This window comes from Periophthalmus magnuspinnatus, chromosome 1 (assembly GCF_009829125.3).
Source record: "Periophthalmus magnuspinnatus isolate fPerMag1 chromosome 1, fPerMag1.2.pri, whole genome shotgun sequence".
In the NCBI taxonomy this organism is placed as follows: Eukaryota; Metazoa; Chordata; class Actinopteri; order Gobiiformes; family Gobiidae; genus Periophthalmus; species Periophthalmus magnuspinnatus.
The window spans coordinates 687,501-710,274 of NC_047126.1; the positions used below are offsets into that span (position 1 = coordinate 687,501).

At 39.2% G+C, this 22,774-nt stretch overlaps 1 protein-coding gene across 1 annotated transcript in view; it reads right to left on the minus strand.

Moving 5' to 3' along the window:
• The window catches only part of LOC117378710 (phosphoinositide 3-kinase regulatory subunit 6-like), a 35,635-nt gene extending 16,708 nt beyond the window's left edge, over positions 1-18,927 (minus strand). The window contains exons 1-7 of the mRNA XM_033975375.2: positions 18,641-18,927; positions 16,436-16,504; positions 16,152-16,284; positions 14,892-14,961; positions 13,915-14,113; positions 9,214-9,340; positions 6,272-6,358 (exon numbers count right to left, since the gene is read on the minus strand). Coding sequence (XP_033831266.2) covers positions 6,272-6,358; positions 9,214-9,340; positions 13,915-14,113; positions 14,892-14,961; positions 16,152-16,284; positions 16,436-16,504; positions 18,641-18,817 — 862 coding nt within the window. The 5' untranslated portion in view covers positions 18,818-18,927. The remainder of the gene's footprint in view (positions 1-6,271; positions 6,359-9,213; positions 9,341-13,914; positions 14,114-14,891; positions 14,962-16,151; positions 16,285-16,435; positions 16,505-18,640) is intronic.
• Positions 18,928-22,774: the final 3,847 nt, after the last annotated feature.

Sequence of the window (22,774 nt, forward strand, 5' to 3'; positions counted from 1 at the left end):
GTGTGTTGTTGTGTTTTTGTGTGTTGTGTGTTTTTGTGTGTTTGGTTGATCCCTGGGTCGCCCAGGCCTTTCTGTGTGGAGTTTTTCATGTTTCTCCTCGTGTCTGGATGGGTTTCCTCCGGGTACTCCGGTTTCCCCCATCAACCAAAACATGAACGCCCTTCAGACGACTGTGGTTGTGTTTTTGTGTGTTGTTGTGTTGTTGTGTGTTGTGTGTTGTTGTGTTTTTGTGTGTTGTTTGTTTTTGTGTGTTGTTGTGTTTTTGTGTGTTGTGTGTTTTTGTGTGTTGTTGTGTTTTTGTGTGTTGTTGTGTTGTTGTGTGTTGTGTGTTGTTGTGTTTTTGTGTGTTGTTTGTTTTTGTGTGTTGTTGTGTTTTTGTGTGTTGTTGTGTGGTTGTGATTTTGGGCGTTACAAAAATAAATGAATTGAATTGAATTGAAAATTGAAATTCTGTGTAAATATCTCACGTTACAATATGAAAACCTGCGGCTCATATTCAGGTGCGGCTCATATATGTACAAAATTGATTTGAACATCAAGGAACAGTGCACACACACACACACACACACACACACACACACACACACACACACACTGGGGCGAGGGGGGTCAAGTGTCTTGCCCAAGGACACGACAACAGCATTTATCTGAGACGGAAAGAGGATTTTAGCCATTTTACTTCACAAAAATGAAACTCCACTCCAAGGAAAAGTAAAACTAGAAGCACTGGTGACACAATCACAACTTTTACACACACCTACATCTGTTTTTAATGTTTTTACTGACGTGTATTTGTTTGTTAGGCCCTTTGTTTGTTAGGCCCTTTGTTTGTTAGGCCCTTTGTTTGTTAGGCCCTTTGTTTGTTAGGCCCTTTGTTTGTTAGGCCCTTTGTTTGTTAGGCCCTTTGTTTGTTAGGCCCTTTGTTTGTTAGGCCCTTTGTTTGTTAGGCCCTTTGTTTGTTAGGCCCTTTGTTTGTTAGGCCCGAGCCCCTACAGGGCGTAGGGCCTATTGCTTCTGCAACGATGAGCACATGGGCCATCTTGGATTGAAAATTCCAAAATGCAAAGTCAGCGTTTTCGCTGACGTCACATTTTAATCAGCTCCTCTGAAGGCGCTTCACCTGCAGGGCTGAAATTCACTGTACATCATCTGGACAAGTGGGGCATCAAAAGTTATTCAATTCATGATGATGCCTATTACGGTTTGCGTGCGGCGAAGCCGTAAAATTCCACTGGAATTTTTGCAATTTTCAAATTTCTAAATTTGCTCCCGTTTGCGCATACAAAGTCCGATTTGGTTTAAATTAAAATCAGTTGTAAGACTTTTGGGCCTAAACCTACTCATTGTGACATAAAATAAATTGGCGCGATAGCGCCCCCTACAGAACATAGAATATATTTGTATGGACGGCCGTAAATTTAGTTTTCCCAAATGTCACCAAATTTGACACAAAATTCCATTGGGTCATCCCAATCAATAAAGTCAATCAGACCCATGTGTTTTTTTGCACCGTGTTGCCATGGCGATGCACCAAACTGCCAATGTTATCCTAATGGGAAACCTCCCAATTTTTCACATTCATCAGAAAAATATTAGTTTCATGGAATGATGTGAAATTTGGCACAATGACTCTTCATCTCATCCTGATCAAAAAAGTCAACTGGACCCATGTCATATTTTTCACCGTGTTGCCATGGCGATGCATAAAACAGCCCATGTTATCCTAATGGGAAAATGTACTAATTTTCATACATTTCAAAGTTTTATAACGACTTATTCACTTCAATTAAGAATGTGAAATTTGGCACAGTGACTCTTCAGGTCGTTCTCGCCCAAAAAGTCGGGGGCCAATTCTGTATTTTGCACGGTGTTGCCATGGCGATGCCTGTATATTTATATATAAAAAACCCTGAGGGCCGGTGTCGACGGCGTTGCCACGGCAACCGGGATTCTCGAACTGTGTGATGTCACAAAGTGGCACAGCCTGTAAAGCCTCAAAGCTTTAGTTTCAGAGAGTTTGTAGAGCTGAAGCAGAAGAACTTGTCTGATAAACTCACGATAAACTCACGAGTAACAGATTATAGTAATAGAGAATAACTCACTAGTGAAACAGATTCACAAACACAACAATGAACGCAAAGGACATTCAGGCTCAGATCAAAAGACTGAAACGAGTAAAGTCAGAAACGTGCAGTTCTGATAAACTCACCAAAGATAAAGACGCCGTAAAACAGAGCGAGGATCTGGACTCACTAAAACAACAAAATATTCAATTGTTGGACAAAGTAGAGAGTCTGCGAAATAAAGACTCAGCGCTCACTCTGAAAGAACGCACAATGGAGACGCAGTTTAGACAGTGGCAGGAAGCAGAAAGAGAAACTGAGAAGAAAGTCCTAAAATATGAAATGGAGATGAAAACACTCAAGTCTCAGCTCAGTCTAAAAGAGTCTGAGCTTCAAACATCCACTGCAGAAACTCAAGAGACTGAAACCAGAGAAACGACTGAGGAACATCATGAACGAGGGGACGATTCACACGAAACGGCAGAGTTAGAAAAAGAAAACGAAAATCTTAAGCAACAACTCAAACTGCACAAAATCAAAGAAATGAAGTTTGAGGAGGACAGAGAAAAGTGGAGTCAGGAGCAGAAAGATTTGGAAAATAAACTGGAGATCTCTAAAAGGGAGGTGAGCCAGTTAGATCGAGATATTCAAAAGCAAAGGGCAGAAAAAGAGAAGGTAGATGCAGTTAAAGAAGAATTAAGAGATATAATTAAACGTTTTCGTGAGAAACAGGAGAAGTTCAACACTGAGAGGAGAAACTTTGAAGAGCAGCGCCAACTAGAGCAGCAGAAGTTGGCTCAGAAAGAGCAGGAACTCCAGGAAATACAAGCAATACTATACAAGGACGTCATGAAGGCAGAAAACGGGGAGCTGAGATCTGTCAAAGAGGCGATGGAGGGGCAGTTAGAGACGGACAAAGTTATGGGAAATAAAGTCTCAGGGCTCACTCTGAAACAACGCAAAATGGAGATGCAGTTTAAACAGTGGCAGAAAGCAGAAAGAGAAGCTGAGAAGAAAGCCCTAAAATTTGAAGCGGAGATGAAAATAGTCAAGTCTCGGTTCGGTGTAAAAGAGTCTGAGCTTCAAACATCCACTGCAGAAACTCAAGAGACTGAAACCAGAGAAACGACTGAGGAACATCATGAACGAGGGAACGATTCACACGAAACGGCAGAGTTAAAACAAGAAATTGAAAATCTTAAGCAACAACTCAAAATCAAAGAAATGAAGTTTGAGGAGGACAGAGAAAAGTGGAGTCAGGAGCAGAAAGATTTGGAAAATAAACTGGAGATCTCTAAAAGGGAGGTGAGCCGGTTAGATCGAGATATTCAAAAGGAAAGGGCAGAAAACGACTCTTTGAAACACTCGATCAAAGATTCAGAGCAGGTAGTAGATGAAGTTAAAGAAGAATTAAAAGATATAATTAAATGTTTTCGTGAGAAACAGGAGGAGTTCAACACTGAGCGGAGAAACTTTGAAGAGCAGCTCCAACTAGAGCAGCAGAAGTTGGCTCAGAAAGAGAAGGAACTCCAGGAAACACGAGCAAAACTAAACAAGGACGTCATGAAGGCAGAAAACGAGCTGAGATCTGTCAAAGAGACGATGGAGGGGCAGTTAGAGACGGGCAAAGTTATGGGGCAAAAGACAGAACATTTGGAGAAGGATTGTTCCAACTTGCAAATCTTGGAGGCCCAGAGAGAAACGATTTTGGAGGAAAATCAGATGGAAACTGAAGCCAAGGAGCAAACGATTAAGAATCTGCAGAAAGAACGAGCAGAACTTAAAGAAACGATCGAGATTTTGAAAGTGAAACTGAGCCAAAAAGAGGCTCCTTTTAAATTCTATGATCAAGTGCTAAGGCAAGTCGAGGATTCCACAGACATGAACCCGAGGAAGGAACAAAAAGTCACAGATCTGGAAAAAGAAAACTCAAAACTTGCAGCAAACGTTGAGATTTTGAGGAATGAATTGGCTCAACAGGCAAAATCTACTTTGGCAGATCAGCAGGTCCAGATAAAGTTTCTGCAAAACGAAAACGCTAATTTAAGAACAAAAGTAGAACTTTTAAAAGACGAAATGGTACAAAGGGAAGCTGCTCATCTCTTTGCAATTAGAACCCAGATTGAAAATATGTTTAATGAGAACAGTTTAGCGTTAAAACGTGAGGTTCTGCTCAGAGAAACTTTAGAGAAACATCACAGGGAAAGTGACGCATTTTGGACGAGTCACTTGGAAAACCTGACAAAAAACAAACTGGAGCTGGAGAACAGAGTGTACGAGTTACAACAAAAGCACATGGAGGAGCGACAGAAGAGCGTAGAGTCAGCACAAAGTCAACTCCAGCTCAGAATCAGAGTCCAAGAGTTATCCCAAAGTGTGGAAAATGCAGAGAAACAGCAACAACAGGATCGGAAAAACAGGACACGCTCAGGGATATTCACCAGGATTTTTGAGAGAGCGAGACGCCGTTAAGGGGATCTGGTGGGTTTGGTGTCCTTGAGCAAGACACTTAACTCGCCTTGTTGTGTGTGTGTGTGTGTGTGTGTGTGGGGTGTGTGTGTGTGTGTGTGTGTGTGTAGACTGTTGTGGTTACAGAACAGCAGCATGGACTTTACATGAGTTCGTGAGGCTGTTCGTGAGCCTTTCAGTCACTGATTTGTGGATTAGCCAAACCCACATTTTAAAATTCATCAAAAAAATAAATAATAATATTTAATTGCACATGAGTCTTGGTTAGTTTTACCTTTTTTCAAGCATCTTGAAATAAATTCCAAGGTGGAGATATAAAAAGTAAGAGAAGGGAAATTTTGCAAAAATGGGGTTCTGTCCAGTCTGGCCGACGTCCTGTTGGGTTTAGGACGGAGTCAGAATAGAGTTTTTTATGTGTCATGGGCCTTTGTCACACTAAGTTTCATCTTTATATGTTTAGCAAAAGGCAAAGTTTAAATCTGTAACTGGACAAATCGTTGTAGGAGTCGTCCAAGTCTCTTCTTCAGTTCTGGTCAGATTCCTGCTGGACACTGCCTTATATCTGTCTGAAGGGGGCGCTAACGACACTGAAACTGTGAACATGTTTACAGTTTCAGTGTCGTTAGCTCCTCCTACATCGATTTGTCCAGTTACAGATTTAAACTTGGTCTTTTGTTCTGGATCAGGACGACTGAGGGAAACACAAACATCTTTAAATGTTGAAAAAGGTTTGGAGTCGTCACATTTACATCAATTGTGCTTTTAGATCACAAACAATAATAATAATCACAAATAAAATAAAACAATGAGTCTATTGGGTCATCCCAATCAATAAAGTCAATCAGACCCATGTGTTTCTTGCTCCGTGTTGCCATGGCGATGTGACAAACTGTTATCCTAATGGGAAACCTCCCACATTTATCCAATCATCAGAAAAACATTAGTTTCACGGAATATTGTCAAAATTGCCACAATGACTCTTCATCTCATCCTGATGAAAAAAGTCAACTGGACCCATGTCATATTTTTCACCGTGTTGCCATGGCGATGCATAAAACAGCCCATGTTATCCTAATGGGAAAATGTACTAATTTTCATACATTTCAAAGTTTTATAACGACTTATTCACTTCAATTAAGAATGTGAAATTTGGCACAGTGACTCTTCAGGTCGTTCCCGTCAAAAAAGTCCAGGGGGCCCAGTTTGTATTTTGCACAGTGTTGCCACAGTGGTGCATCAGTCCTTCCACTGTGTGTTTGTTTAGAGACACGTCCAGCCCAAAGCTGCAATAACACGGACAAAACTGGCACGTTAGCGCCTCCTGTAGGGAGTGCCGGGCCTGCGAGGGCCGCTCGATGCCGCTTGCGGCTTTAATTATTTTTATTTTTAGGCCCGAGCCCATAGAGGGCGTAGGGCCTATTGCTGTTTTCACGCTGCAACTTCGTGGCAGCACCGCCCCCTGCACAGACTCCTGTATCCTAGCAACCCACGCCGTAGGTGTGGGACATGCATATTTGTTGTTGCTAGCATGTCAGCGTCAACACTGAGTCAATGGGTGAAGCCCATTGACTCTATTATTATTATTATTATTATTATTATTATTATTTTAAAAAACTAATAAAATAAATCTATGGGAGCGTGATTCAACCCGCCTGCGGCTCAATGGGCCAAACACTCGCCCCAGTCGCCCCTAGCGACGCGTGGCCTGTGCTGTCCTCACATTGACCACACACACTCACAGATGTCCAGCTCCTCCGTCCACAGGTAGAAGCTCATGTCCGGGTTGGGCAGGGGGCAGTCGCTCGGGGCTCCGCTGGACGACGGCTCTGGAATAAACACAAACATGAATATGGGACGAAAGAGACGCAAACACAACACACACAACACACACAAACACACACAAACACAGAGTCACATCCACAGAGTGAAAACACACATCCGGAGCTCATCAGGTCTGACACGGGTTTAAAAATAACACGGATGTTATGGAAACAGATGCCCAGAAATAAATCAAAGACAATTCTACCATTTTATAGGTCAGTGTGTGTGAGGTAAATAAACAACGAACATCAAACACACACACACACAAACACACACACACACACAAACACACACACACACCCACCCCAACACACACACACACACAAACACACACACACACACACACCCACCCACCCCCACACACACACACAAACACACACACACACACCTGACTCCTGCAGCTTTAATCCGTGTTCTAACGCTGTTACCTCCTCAAAAACAGACCTGGAGTTGTGTTTTGTTTCATTCACATGTTTCAGTCACACTTTATTATCAGTCTGTCACATCTACAAAGCTCAAAACGCTCTGTTCCACCTTGTGATGTCATCAAGTGGTAGTTTTCAAGTGAACTCCTCCTTTTACCTTTAGTTCAGTCGAGTTAAGTGTCAACTCCAGGACTGAAATGATCCAGATGATTCTATAAATGAAGGTGTGTGGAGTTTAAAAACACAGTGGAGCACTTCCTGTATCACCACATGATGACATCACAAGGTGGAACGGAGTGTTTTCAGTTTGAGAGAAGAACTTGTACTGTCTAAATACTTCCAGAGATCTTTGTCCCAATATGCAAATTAAAATGTGTTTTGTAGCGTAGAGTACTGCATTCAGAGTACTTTTACTTTTACACAGAGGTGCATTATATTTAAGAGAAAAACATGTTATTATTACAAACAGCTTGAGTTTTGAGGGAAAAAGATGAAAATATCACTAAGTTCTGTGTTTTCTCTGTTCTTTCTAACACTGTGCAGCTCAAACCCAAAATGACACGATGAAGTACTGACAAGTATTTATTTTAAGTTAGAAAAGTAACTGTAATTCCCCTGTATAAAGATAAATACAAATAAAGTAAAAAATCAATAAATAATAAAATATATAAAAATAAAATACATAAATAAATCAATACATAAAAATTATAATAAAAATTATATTAACAAAAAATGAAAAAAAAATAAATATATAAAAATAAAATACATAAATAAATAAAAATAAAATATAAATAAATAAAGGTAAAATAAAATAAAAAATAAAATAAATATATAATGTATATAATATAAAATATATATCAAATTAAATAAAATTAAAAAGTACATATGTTCATTTATACCCGATACTGGTCCTTCTGTGAATAAGAGACTTTGATTTAATTGACACAGATGTCTTATCCCAGATCCGGTCTGAACGAGCCGTTTGTGCTGTAGCTTTAAGGCGTCACCACATGTTATGTAACTGAGCTGTGGTCGGCTCATATGATGTCACCGTCTAATCGAGGGACGAGGGTCATTACTGCACGTGGACACGCCCCCTCGGTCACTGTTTCTGTTTTGTTTATTTTTACTACTGTCGACGTTTCATAAACACAGAAAAAGTGAGAAACATGGAATTATGAAGCAAAGAAAAACATTTATGGTATTTTCTGGACGATAAGTGTGACTTTTTGGAGTGAGATCCAGAGTAAACGTGTTGTTTTTTCCACTTTATTTATCTGATTAACTGTTAAAATCTTACGTTAAAGGAACAGTCCCTCATATTTATGTATTTAATTTAGTGTTTTGTTCTTAATATTTGACTTTTATGCTCTAGTTGTGAAGCAGTTTTAAACATGTATAAGTCGTCGCACTCGGACGTCAGCGCTCTGCCACGCCCACATTTTCAAAAGCTCCGTTCAGACAGGAAATGAAATAAGACGTAGATATAATTAACAATCTTTGACATTTTTATTGATATTTATTTAGAGTGAGAAGAAAGAAAGCCCCAGACGAGCAGTTAGCCCCTCGTGGACGTCGGGTCACGAGGTTTGTGTCATTTCATTTTGTTTTTTTTACGTTTCATATAAAATAATCCAGTTTTTTCTCCCTCGGGCTCAGATGAAATCCCTGAGGCTGCTACAGTTTAGACATTGTTTTTATTATAACTTCATTTAAAGATAAAATGTCTGCTCTTGGGCTCGGATTTTGTAAAATAAACTTCCCCAAAAGTGCGACTTATTCTCCAGAGCGACGGAAAATACAGTAGTAAAGAAAAAAACGTGTGGAGACTTTGACGATTTGAATATAGATATAAAAACATACTTAATGGAGTTATTTAAGTTTTTTCTTGATTAAATAATTCCCTATAACTTATGTCATATATTTGATGTTTTCTGTTTGTTTATAAAAGTAAAAAGTGCGACTTTTAAATGTTTTTTCTTCATTATTTTGCAATTTTTATACTGCAGAGCGACGTTTAGTCCAGAAAATACAGTAAAAAAAACCCTCTAAAATCAACAAAGCAAAGATCGACAGTGGCTCAGTTGGTAGAGTATGCTGTTGTCGTGTCCTTGGGCAAGACACTTAGACCCCCTCGCCCCCAGTGTGTGTGTGTGTGTGTGTGTGTGTGTGTGTGTGTGTGTGTGTGTGTGTGTGTGTGTGTGTGTGTGTGTGTGTGTGTGTGTGAACGTGTGATGTAAAGCGCTTTGAGTGACTTCAAAGTTGAAAAGCGCTGTATAAAAATGTGATAATTTACCATTTTCCATAGATTTTACTTCATATATTTGATGATTTACTGTGCGTACATGAAGTACAAAGAAGTACAAATGAAGAAAAATAAAAAAAACACATTGAAGGAGGGCGTGTCCAGACGTCTGAGCGCTCCTGTGTCTCACCTGTGTCAGCCACGATCTGATGGTAGAGCTGGAGCAGGCGGCCGCTCAGGGCGTCGCTCTGGTCCGCGCGCTGTTCAAACGCCGACAGCACTTCCTGAAAATAGTGCTCCACGTCACGACCCGCGTCCTGTTCAGAAAAACACGCCACAGGTAAGAGCGGAGCACGGACTGTGTGAGGAAGAGTGTGACGTCACCACAAACAGCCAATCAGGACAGAGGCTGCTGAAGGTAACGCCCCCTCCCGCAATCAAACCTGTCGCTAACGCTAATGCTAACGCTAACAGGAGCGACCTCGGGGACAGAAGGACCTGATGTGTCTGTTATTAATGTTCAGATCTTGATTTACAGACACAATAGTGAAATAAAAACCCCAAAACAAAATGACGAGTCTGACACCAGCAGGGACAGAGACAGGGGACAGTTTGTGAAAAAAACAAAAATAAATAAATATATAAAACACAAAAAAATATATATAAAAAAATATACTCAAAATAACTCAAAAAAAATAAAATAAAAAAAAAGTAACTAAACTCAAAATAACAAAAGATAAATAAACTCAAAATAATAATAAAAAAACTCAAAATAACTAAAAAAAACAACAACAAAAACTAAAATAACTAAAAAAATAAATTCAAAATAACAAATAAAAAATTAAAATGAACTCAGAATCTAACAAAAAATAAATAAATAAATAAATACTCAAAATAACTCAAAAAAATAAAAAAATAAAAAAGTAACTAAACTCAAAATAACAAAAGATAAATAAACTCAAAATAATAAAAAATAAAATAAACTCAAAATAACAAAAAAACAACAAAAACTAAAAATAACTAAAAAAAAACTCAAAATAACAAATAAAAAATTAAAATGAACTCAGAATCTAACTAAAAAAAAACAAAACAAAAAAACTCAAAATAACTCAAAAAATGAAGAAAATAAACTAAATAATAATAATAAACTCAAAATAACTAAAAAAAAAAAATAAATAAAAAAATAAAAAAAACAAACAAACTTAAATTAACTTTAAAAAAATGAACCTAAGCTCATGTAGAGGGTTAATACGAACATTTAAGACCAAAATGGCGAGTCTGAAGCAGCAGAGACAGAGAGAGGAGACAGGTTTTTCAATAGAAAGTGAACTGGAGCCACAGTCGAGTCTTAACTATGTCCATTTACATAAACAGTCTGTTGTTGGATCCCACATGTGGCTGCATGATTTTATTTTATTGTAAGTTTTCAGATGAAGAGTTTAATCACAAGCAGATTTGTATTTTTTTATTCAGGTCCAGTTCACGTTGGACATTTTAAAGTCTCGGGCCTTGGACGTGCAGCAGGTGTGAGGTTTGAACAGAACTGCTGCAAACGGAACAGGAAGTGCATCATGATCACGTCCTGTATGAAACTCAGCGGCTAAGGTCATGTCCATTTATATAAACTCAGAATGTGGAGGGCATTTTTCTAATTAAATGATGTCACTACAACAAGATGTCCCCTCTGTGGTTTTACTGGAGAAAATTAGTCCCTGACACTGTTTGAAAAAAGGATGAACTCTGAGCCAAAGGTTTAAGATAAAATAATAAGACGAGATGTTTCTTTAAACTGATAGAGAATTCACTCGACTTTATGCTCAAATATGTCAAAACAATCGATCCAACTGCACTTTATGCAAAGAAAACCCCAAAACGGAAATGCACGAGGACAATCTCGCTCCATCCTCTCAGTCCTGAACCAGACCCGAGATCAGAGTCTCGTCTGTCGTGGTGAAGAAGGAGCTGAGTCTAAAGTCAAAGCTCTGGACTGTCCTCAGTCTGTCCTCACCTGAGGAGCTCTGGGCCGAAAGGACGAGATCACAGATACGAGCGCCCGAGTTTCCTCCGCAGGGTGTGCGGGCGCTCCCTTAGAGACAGAGTGAGGAGCTCGGAGTAGAGCCGCTGCTCCATGTGGAGAGGAGCAGCTGAGGCTCGGGCTCTAGGGAGGTGTTCATGTCCCACTGGAAGGAGGCCCCGGGGAGGACCCAGGACACACTGGAGGGACTGTGTCTGGGGTGAAGGAAGTCTGGGTGTCCCTGTTTAGACTGATGTCCCCGTGACCCGGCCCCGGAGAAGAGGAAGAACATGGATGGATGGCACGATTACAAAATCTTTTTTGGAAAGACCAGATCGATTCAAACTTTTGACTAAAATGTGAGTTTGTTGAACCTGAGGCTGCACATCTGTGAACGTCTAAACGTCACAGTGGAACCGTTTAATCTTCTCTTTTTTTAATCCCTCCTGACGCTCTGTTGTTCTTATGTTGTTCTCATGTCCTGTCTGTTTCCATGGAGATATTATTGATTTGTCTGGAAAGCTCCACAGTACGGATTTAAACTCAGGTCAAATCTGTGGAGAGGTGAGGCGCCTGGAGCTGAACAAATGTACGTCAAGACAAGTTTAATGCCGTACTGTGGAACATCTCCACAGCAGCCGCCTCAAACGACACATGTACAGGGACTTTTCACCTTCCCCCTGCAGAGTTTAATACGTTTATATACGTCCTCCTGTTCACTGAGACGTGGGCGACATCGTCAAACAGGAAATGATCGATATTCTTTTGTATTTTCTCGATAAACGTATTTAAACTCTGCAGTAGGAAGGTGAGAGAAAGTCTCTGTACATGTGTCGTTATTAATGTTCAAAACTTTATTTACAGACACAAAAGTGAAATAAAAACCCCAGGATCATGTAGAGGGTTAATACGAACATTTAAGACCAGAATGAGTCTGAAGCAGCAGAGACAGAGAGAGGGGGCGCTGTTTAAAAAAAAAATAATAATAAATTAAACTCAAAACAAAAAAAAACTACAAAAAAACAAAAATAACTCAAAATAACAAAAAAATAAGAAGAAAAAAAATCTTTTAGTTGTTTTGATAATAAAAATAAGAAAAAAAACCAACTCACAATAATAAAAAAAACTCTAAATAACTAAAAAAAGAAAGAAAATGAACTAAAAAAAAACCCTCAATGTAACAAAAAATAAATAAATAAAAATAACACAACCCCACAAAAAAAACCTCAAAATAACAAAAAAAAACTAAATAAAAAAATAGCAAAAATAAACTCAAAAAATGAATAAATAAATGAATAAATTAAACTCAAAACAAACAAAAAAACAAACAAAAATAACTCAAAATAACAAAAAATAAGAAAAAAAAATCGTTTAGTTGTTTTAATAATAAAAATAAGAAAAAAACCCAACTCACAATAATAAAAAAAAACTCTAAATAACTAAAAAAAAAGAAAGAAAATGAACTAAAAAAAAAACCCTCAATGTAACAAAATAAATAAATAAATAAAAATAACACAACCCCACAAAAAAACCCTCAAAATAAAAAAAATAAAAAAACTAAATTAAATAAACTCAAAAAATGCCCCCCAGGACCATGCAGAGGGTTAATACAAACATTTAAGCCCAAAATGAGTCTGACAGCTGCAGTTTTTCAATGTGAAGTGAATTGGAGCCAATGGAGCAGGAAGTGCGCCCATGATCACTTCCTGTTTGTAGCGCGGTGGCTAGCGGGTTAGCGATGTCCACTTATATAACAGTCTATAGTTAGAGGGACTTTCTGTTCATTCCGGCGCAGAGTCACATGAAGCAGACTGTGGTTTAGAACAGCTCTGACAAAAAACAGAGGAAGTCTTCAAGCCGCTCGTCTGCTTTTGCCTCAACCTTTCTATCTCCATGGCGACAACGAGGTATAAAACCACTAGGCCAAGTTATAGGTCAGACCCGTGGAGAGGCAAGCCCACCCTAAAGTAAGAAAGCACGTTTTTCAATGTGTTTTTGAACAATAAAAACACAGGCAATTGAATAAATATTTGACAGACACAGACAGGTGTAATGACACACTGTGGAACATTTCTGGCAGCTCTAACCCAGGCAAAGTGTTAACACGCTGCAGTGTAACCTCAACCAAAGTTGCAGAGTGCAGCTTTAAACAAGTGACGACCACCTGCTGAGTGGATCTGGACAGGAAACGTTTTGATGAGAGTTTGTGTGTAAACGTGGGCCCAGGTACAACCACATCCACCAAAAAACTAAGAACTGAACAGAAGAAAGAACAAAGACGAACAGGGCGGGTGTCAAATATCGGAAATGATGCTGAAACATGATCTGAATCTGGTATCGACGATCCACGATGTGAGCGGATCTAAACTTTTGACTGGAAGTGAAAGTGAAAGTGACGTTTAAAACTCCTTTGTGACGCAAAATGGACTTGTGAGCGTGAAACCGTGTTCTAACGCTGTTCCCTCCTCAAAAACAGACCTGGAGTTGTGTTTTGTTTCATTCACACATGTTTGAGTCACTTTATTATTAGTCTGTAACATCTACAAAGCTCAAAATGCGACATTCCACCTTGTGATGTCATCAAGTGGTAGTTTTCATGTTAACTCCTCCTTTTACCTTTAGTTCAGTCGAGATAAGTGACACCTCCAGGACTGAAATGATCCAAATGATTCTATAAATGAAGGTGTGTGGAGTTTAAAAACACAGAGGAGCACTTCCTGTATCACCACATGATGACATCACAAGGTGGAACAGAGTGTTTTCAGTTTGAGAGAAGAACTCAGCCTAAATCTGCAGGTTTGTGTTAAACAATGAAACAAAACACACTCCAGGTCTGTGTGTGACATGGAGGTTTGAATAATACTTAAAATCCCTGACCTTGAGCGCTCGGGCCAGTCTGGAGCCGTCGCTCTGCTCCAGACCCACGTTGGCCTGGATGGCGTGTTGGACCACGCTGCACATGTGGTCAAAAGGAGAGACACGCCCCCTGGAGGTCGCCGCCGACGCCTCGATGTCGTCACGCACCACTCGGCACAAGGAAGAGGAGAAAACGGCAGGATCGGCCAGGACAAAAACTCTACAGAGAAAGAGACGAGAGTAAACAGAGAAAACAGAGAGAAAACAGAGAGAAAACAGAGTAAACAGAAAATAGAGTAAACAGAGAATACAGAGAGAAAAGAGTAAACAGAGAGTAAACAGAGAGAAAACAGAGAGAAAACAGAGAGAAAACAGAGAGAAAACAGAGTAAACAGAGAGTAAACAGAGAGAAAACAGAGTAAACAGAGAGAAAACAGAGTAAACAGAGAGAAAACAGAGTAAACAGAGAGAAAACAGAGTAAACAGAGAGAAAATAGAGAGAAAACAGAGAGAATACAGTAAACAGAGAGTAAACAGAGAGAAAACAGGGAGAAAACAGAGTAAACACAGAGAGTAAACAGAGAGTAAACACAGAGTAAACAGAGTAAACACAGAGTAAACACAGAGTAAACACAGAGTGAACACAGAGTAAACACAGAGTAAACAAAGAGTAAACACAGAGTAAACACAGAGTGAACACAGAGTAAACACAGAGTAAACAGTAAACACAGAGTAAACACAGAGTAAACAGTAAACACAGAGTAAACAAAGAGTAAACACAGAGTGAACACAGAGTAAACAGAGTAAACAAAGAGTAAACAGAGAGTTAACACAGAGTAAACACAGAGTAAACAAAGAGTAAACAAAGAGTAAACACAGAGTAAACACAGAGTAAACAGTAAACACAGAGTAAACACAGAGTAAACACAGAGTAAACACAGAGTAAACGGGTTAAATCTGGGGCTTCAAAATATCAGACATTTAGAGGTGACGCTCACCTCTCCTGGAAACGGTACAGATCGTTTTTTAATCTCTGTTCGGCGACGACCATCCTCTGAAAAGTGAGACCTGTATTTGAAACAATAAAACAGAATACTTCAAATACTCTCAAAAGTACTTGGTTATTATGTAGAACTTTATGTACAATGTGGTCTACTCCAATTAAAGAGAACAAAGAAAACAACAGGGCTAACCAGGATGCTAACAGGTGTGAAATCACTCATTAGAGGCTTGAATGACTATGACTCAGGCACAGTTCACACTCGCACAGACCTGACGCACAAACAAACTGTAAACAAAAGCTGTTTACAGGTTTAGTGTGGTTAGCTCCTCCCTGCTGGTCAGATCACTGCTGGACACCGACTTATTTCTGTCTGAACTGAAATAAGTAACGTCTTCACTCCTACAATGTTCTGACCAGGTGACAGATTTGATTTTCTTTTGGAGCAAAATGACGTTACACTGGAGAAACTAAAACACCGACGCAAGAGCAGCTCAGGACAACAGTCTGCTGTTCATCTGCGTCTCAAACACACAAAAAACACAAAAGAAGAAGAGAGAGAGCAGCTCAGGACCACAGTCTGCTGTTCATCTGCATCTCAAACACACAAAAAACACAAAAGAAGAAGAGAGAGAGCAGCTCAGGACCACAGTCTGCTGTTCATCTGCGTCTCAAACACACTGACCACTGCTTTGGACAGAGAGAGGGTCAGATCTGAGCCACAGAAAAGAAATGTGAGAGACAGAAGAGATTTTTGTTAAGAAAGACAGAAATGAGGCCTTAGACATAATCCGTCTTCTACTTATAACAACATCCTCAGATCTAAATCTAAACAAGGAAACAGTAGTGCTAGCCAGTATGCTAATAGCCAGTATGCTAATAGCCAGTATGCTAATAGCCAGTATGCTAATAGGTGTGAGAGCAGCCAGTAGAGGCCTGAATGATTACGCAAAGTACGACTCAGGCGCAGTTCACACGGAGCGAGGTCTGTTACACTAAAACAGAAACGGTAAACGACCAAGTGCTAGTTTCAGTCGTTAGCTCCTCCCCCCCGGACGCATCGCCATCTTCACTCTAAAACGTTTTGTCCAGTTACAGAATTTACATTTTCTTTTACTATTTAAATCAGTAGAATATAGTTTGTCTCGTTCTATCTTTGGAGATTTCACTAAGAGACACAATAAAAAAGAGAATTAGGAGTTCGGTATGTGAGGAGCGCACGCCTAAACGATGTGACGATTATGTAACGGCGTTTCACCTGGAATGGCCCGCTCCTTCTTGATCTGCTTGGTGCAGCTGAGGCCCACGGTGCAGTAGGGCTGTGGGTAGGTCAGGAGTCTTTTGCAGAAGTCGTACACACGTTTATAGAGTTCATCCGGAATGTGGATCGTCTGGAATATCCGAGAAGCCCGGGCGGCGTAAGGACAAAAGCACAGGTGAGTAAAAAGAACCAAGGTAAGTGATCGACCTCAGAACTACTTCCTTATTGTAAAAAAAAATAATAATTTCCTTCTAGCATCGCAGTGCACCTGTCAGACTCACCTGGATCAGCGCGTACATGAGCGTGTGCAGAAGAGGGAGGATATTTTTGCGACTGTTCCATCTTTCCGCCTGCAGAAAAAAAAGAAAAATAATAATTCCTCAGATTAGCTACAAATAGAAACTTCAGATTGATTCATATACAGTTTGTCCCTCGTTGTATCGCGGTTCAACTTTCACTGTCTCGCTTATTTTTTAGTGCAATTTTACATGTTTTTTTTTTAACAGGTGCATTGTGTCGTGCGTCCTGATTGGCTGTTGGACTGTAGACCATTGTGTCGTGTGTCCTGATTGGCTGTTGGACTGTAGACCATTGTGTCGTGCGTCCTGATTGGCTGTTGGACTGTAGACCATTGTGTCGTGCGTCCTGATTGGCTGTTGGACTGTAGACCATTGTCCATCAGTCTCCTCCGTGCCGTGTCTCCTGTCCAGTACAGAATGTGTTCAGACAAATTTACATAAACGTTGGATCTCAGTGTGACTCTGAAGTGCTGTACGTTTGCAATTTGTTTTCTCCCCGACAAAACCCACAATGTCGATGAAACGTTCTGCACCGACAAAGACGCCTACGAAGGTTTGAACTTTGAGAGAGTTTAAACGAGAGAGAAATGTGAGAAAATGTTAACGCCTGTGTGAGAAAAGTGTATAAAGTGTGTGGTGAGGGGTTTTACAGACAAAAACAGAGAGAATAATGTAAAAAATAAAGATGATACTTCACGGATTTCACCTGTTGCGGGTTATTTTTAGAACGTGACGCCCGCGATAAACCAGGGACCAGTGTATTTACAAAAAACAAAAACACAACTGGATGGAAAAAATATAAAAACATGTGAGACATTTTGGTTTAAATACTGAGCTATAAACAAAAATCTGTTTTTTGAACGATCCGTTTTAACCCGGTGAAAGTCAGACGGGCTTAAGGCGAGTCTGTGAGCGCAAACGTTCAAATAAAAAGAGTTTGCTTTATACAAATAGTGCAGCTGCAAATTATTTCACAAGAGCAGAAACGTAAAACAAAGAAAACTGTGTGTAAATAAAGTGAAATGTGAGAGTTTAAAGTGTCACCCCAGGCCCAGATCATCACAAACCAACTCAAACAATTATGGAGATTATGTAATGAGCAACACCAGCCCCTTTGTTCCGTCGTGTCGTGTTTTACTCAGAACACGCTCCGAGAAAATACAGAAATGAAGCGGTTCAGCCTTTGCTCCTCCTGTGTTTGTGTTTACAGATGAAAAGATTTAAAACTGCAAATGTGACGAGACTGAAACTCAAATATCCACCAGAAGAAACGCAAACGATAAATGAGATGATAAAAAAAACACATGAGTCTGAGTGAGTCGGCTGCGTCGGCTGCGTCGGCTGCGTCGGCTGCGTCGGCTGCGTCGGCTGCGTCTTTCCGTCCAGGGAGGGTCCACGGAAAAATAAATATAATTCTGTCCATAAAAACCTTTCTCAAGTTTAAACATTTACATTTATTTTGCTTTTCTGTTTCATCAACTCAAAAAAACAACAACTGATAGTTTTGTGAAAAGACATGGAAATGTAAGGACTGGGATGAGGTGGATTATTGATCTGTGTTTGAACATCTGTCAAATCTCACCTCCAAGTCCAGGATTATGTCAAGAAATTGTCCCCCCATTTTCCAGATCGGCCTCCAGAAACTTCACGTCGCTCTCCAAAATCAGCAAAGTATCCTCTTTATTTTTACATTATTCTCTCTGTTTTTGTCTGTCAAACCCCTCACCACACACTTTATACACTTTTCTCACACAGGCGTTAACATTTTCTCACATTTCTCTCTCGTTTAAACTCTCTCAAAGTTCAAACCTTCGTCGGCGTCTTTGTCGGTGCAGAACGTTTCATCGACATTGTGGGTTTTGTCGGGGAGAAAACAAATCTCAAATGTACAGCACTTCAGAGTCACACTGAGATCCGACGTTTATGTAAATACGCTTAAAAAAAAACACGCAAAATTGTGCAAAAAAAAAAGAAATAAACGAAACTACGAAAGGCGAACTGCGATATAGCGACGGACAACTGTAGATGAACTTGGGGGTGGTGGGCGGGGCCTTGGGGCTGGTGGGCGGGGCCTTGGGGCTGGTGGGCGGGGCCTTGACGTTCTCGTGTGTCATCGCCGTGTCGTCTGATGTCATGGACTCCGTTTGTCTGGTCATGTTAAAAATGATTAATAAAATCTGGACATACTTTCTCCAGTTCCTTGATGAGCAGCCACACCAGGGACAGGCTGTTGACCGGGTTCTTCTGGACTTTCTTATGAAGGGTCCACCTGAGCATACCTGAATCACACAACAGAGCGTTAAAGCGACGGAGACGTTTCCGTCGCTGCGTTTCAGACGACCACGTTCTCCAGGTCAATGACATTTAACACAGACGAGGGCGGATAAAACCGAAACTGCTGAGATACTGATGTTTTGTGATCATAAACTGTTTATGTAACTGGACGAGGCTAAAACCGCTCGGTCAGCGCGTTCTAAACAGGAAGTGACCATGGGCGTGTTTCCAGCTCCAGACTCTGGCTCCAGTTCACTTTTTATTGAAAAACTGTCCCCTCTCTCTGTCTCTGCTGCTTCAGACTCATTTTGGTCTTAAATGTTCGTATTAACCTTCTACATGATCCTGGGGTCATTTTTTTTTATTATTTTGAGATTTTGTTTTTAACTTATTTTGAGTTTTTGTATAAATTTTTTTGTTTGTTTTTTAGTTTTTGTTTTTTGTTATTCTGAGTTAATTTTTAAGTTATTTGAGTTATTTTGAGATTTTTTTTATTGTTTTGTTTTTTTTAAGTTATTTTTAGTTTTTGTGTTTTTTTTTAGTTATTTTGAGCTTATTTAAATTTTCTTAATTTCTTAATATTATTTTATTTATATTTTGCTATTTTGAGTTTATATTTTTTGTTATTTTGTTTTTTTATTATTTATTTTTTTTTGTTTATTTAAGTTATTTGGTAGTTTGGTTTTTTTCTGTTTATTTTAATTTTTTTGAAAAACTGTCCCACTCTCTGTACTTGCTGCTGTCTCATTTTGGTCTTAAATGTTCGTATTAACCTTCTACATGATCCTGGGATCATTTTTTTTTAGTTATTTTGAGATTTTTTTATTTTTTTATTTTTGTTTCTTAGTTTGTTTTTGAGTTATTCTGAGTTAATTTTTAAGTTGAGTTATTTTGAGTTATTTTTAATTTTTTTTAGTTATTTTGAGTTTATTTATTTAAATTTTCTTGTTATCTTGGGTTAATTTATCTATAATTTAAAATTTGGAGTTTATATTTTTTGTTATTTTGAGTTTTTTTTATTATTATTTTTGTTTTATTTTTTTTATTTAAGTTATTTGGTGTTGTTGTTTTTTTTTTTCAGTTTGTTTATTTTTTTTTTTTAATAAACCGCCCCCTCTCTCTGTCCTCTCTGTCCTCTCTGTCTCTGCTGCTTCAGACTCATTCTGGTCTTAAATGTTCGTATTAACCCTCTACATGATCCTGGGGTTTTTATTTCACTATTGTGTCTGTAAATCAAGATCTGAACATTAATAACAGACAAATCAGGTCCTTCTGTCCCCGAGGTCGCTCCTGTTAGCGTTAGCGACATCCTCTCTCCTGATTGGCTCTTTGGTTGCTATGATACTCGTCTCTACAGCTGCTCTGGCCTCATGAGCTTCATCTGGAGCTGAAGTGACGTCTCAGTCCAGTGTTTAGTGTGTGTTTGTGTGTTTGTTTGTTTTTGTGTGTTTGTTTTTGTGTGTTTGTTTTTGTGTGTTGTTGTGTGTTGTTGTGTGTTTTTGTGTGTTGTGTGTTTTTGTGTGTTGTGTGTTTTTGTGCGTTGTGTGTTTTTGTGCGTTGTGTGTTTTTGTGCGTTGTGTGTTTTTGTGTGTTGTGTGTTTTTGTGTGTTGTGTGTTTTTGTGTGTTGTGTGTTTTTGTGTGTTGTGTTTTTGTGTGTTTTTGTGTGTTGTTGTGTTTTTGTGTGTTGTTGTGTTTTTGTGTGTTGTTGTGTTTTTGTGTGTTGTTGTGTTTTTGTGTGTTGTTTGTTTTTGTGTGTTGTTGTGTTTTTGTGTGTTGTTTGTTTTTGTGTGTTGTTGTGTTTTTGTGTGTTGTTGTGTTTTTGTGTGTTGTGTGTTTTTGTGTGTTGTTGTGTTTTTGTGTGTTGTTGTTTTTGTGTGTTGTTGTGTGTTTTTGTGTGTTGTGTGTTTTTGTGTGTTGTTGTGTTTTTGTGTGTTGTTGTGTTTTTGTGTGTTGTTGTGTTTTTGTGTGTTGTTGTGTTTTTGTGTGTTGTTGTGTTTTTGTGTGTTGTGTGTTTTTGTGTGTTGTGTGTTTTTGTGTGTTGTGTTTTTGTGTGTTGTGTGTTTTTGTGTGTTGTGTGTTTTTGTGTGTTGTGTGTTTTTGTGTGTTGTGTGTTTTTGTGTTGTTGTGTTTTTGTGTGTTGTTGTGTGTTTTTGTGTGTTGTGTGTTTTTGTGTGTTGTTGTGTTTTTGTGTGTTTGTTTTTGTGTGTTGTGTGTTTTTGTGTGTTGTTGTGTTTTTGTGTGTTGTGTGTTTTTGTGTGTTGTGTTTTTGTGTGTTGTGTGTTTTTGTGTGTTGTTGTGTTTTTGTGTGTTGTTGTGTTTTTGTGTGTTGTTGTGTTTTTGTGTGTTGTGTGTTTTTGTGTGTTGTTGTGTTTTTGTGTGTTGTTTTGTTTTTGTGTGTTGTGTGTTTTTGTGTGTTGTGTGTTTTTGTGTGTTGTGTGTTTTTGTGTGTTGTGTGTTTTTGTGTGTTGTTGTGTTTTTGTGTGTTTTTGTGTGTTGTTGTGTTTTTGTGTGTTGTTGTGTTTTTGTTTGTTGTTGTGTTTTTGTGTGTTGTTGTGTGTTGTTGTGTGTTGTGTTTTTGTGTGTTGTTGTGTTTTTGTGTGTTGTGTGTTTTTGTGTGTTGTTGTGTTTTTGTGTGTTTGGTTGATCCCCGGGTCGCCCAGGCCTTTCTGTGTGGAGTTTTTCATGTTTCTCCTCGTGTCTGGATGGGTTTCCTCCGGGTACTCCGGTTTCCCCCATCAACCAAAACATGAACGCCCTTCAGACAACTGTGGTTGTGATTTTGGGCGTTACAAAAATAAATGAATTGAATTGAAATTGAATAGTAGTAGTAGTAATAGCAGTATGTAGTAGTAATAGTAGTGGTAGTAGTAGCAGTAGCAGTAGCAGTAGTAGTATAGTATATATATAGTAGTATTTGTAAATATTTATATATATATATATATATATATATATATATATATATATATATTTTTTTTTTTTTTTTATTATTATTATTTTTTTTTTTTACCCATACCACAAACCACACACTGCAAACAGTGAACAAACACACACTGGAAACTAAAAACACACTGTACATGTGACAGTGTGACATTCTCATTCTGTGTCATTCTCTTGGACCAACTTCTGTCATTGTGTCCTTAGGCAGGACACTTCACCCAAGTGGTGTGTGTGTGTGTGTGTGTGTGTGTGTGGGGGTGTGTGTGTGTGTGTGTGTGTGTGATGATTGGTGGTGGTCGGGGGCAGATTGGCATTAGCTGATGCTAATGATTACACATAATACACATTTGACCCACAATTAAGTCAATAGCAGAATAAAACACACTTACCGATCAGGAACATCATCCAGTCCATCAGCACATCAGGTCCTCTGCTCCTGAGTCCATCATGATCTTCACTCAGTTCCATGAACCGCTCCAGGTCCAGATGCCTCTAGTTTAACTTGTACAAACATCCACAGTGTCCTCGGTCGCGTACTTCCTTTGTTTTGTCCGTTTCGTCCTGTTTAAAACACAAAACTGCTGTAAAACAGTGCATAAAATTACGCAATTACGTGCGCAGATCTTTGCCCGAGGGCGGGCTGTCAGAACGTTAAGGGTTAAAGACTTAGAATCATAAGAGAGTCTTCACTCCACGTCGGCCACATCAGATAAAACTCTGACAGCGGGACATGAGGACATGAAGACATGAGGACATAAGGACATAAAGACATGAAGACATGAGGACATAAAGACATGAAGACATGAAGACATGAGGACATAAAAACTTCTCCATGCTCCCTGGATCCCATTCCCTCTCCTCTTCTCAAAGCCTGTCTTCCTGTCCTCTCTCCACTGATCACTCAAATCATAAACTCCTCCCTCTGCTCCGGTTCTGTCCCACAGTCTCTCGAGCTGCCATCCCCCCCATCCTCAAAAAACCCAACCTCGACCCTGATAACTGTGCAAATTTCTGTCCCATATCCAACCTTCCCTTTCTGTCTAAAATCCTGGAACGTGTCGTCGCCGCCCAACTCCAAACCCACCTCACCTCAAACAGTCTCTATGAAC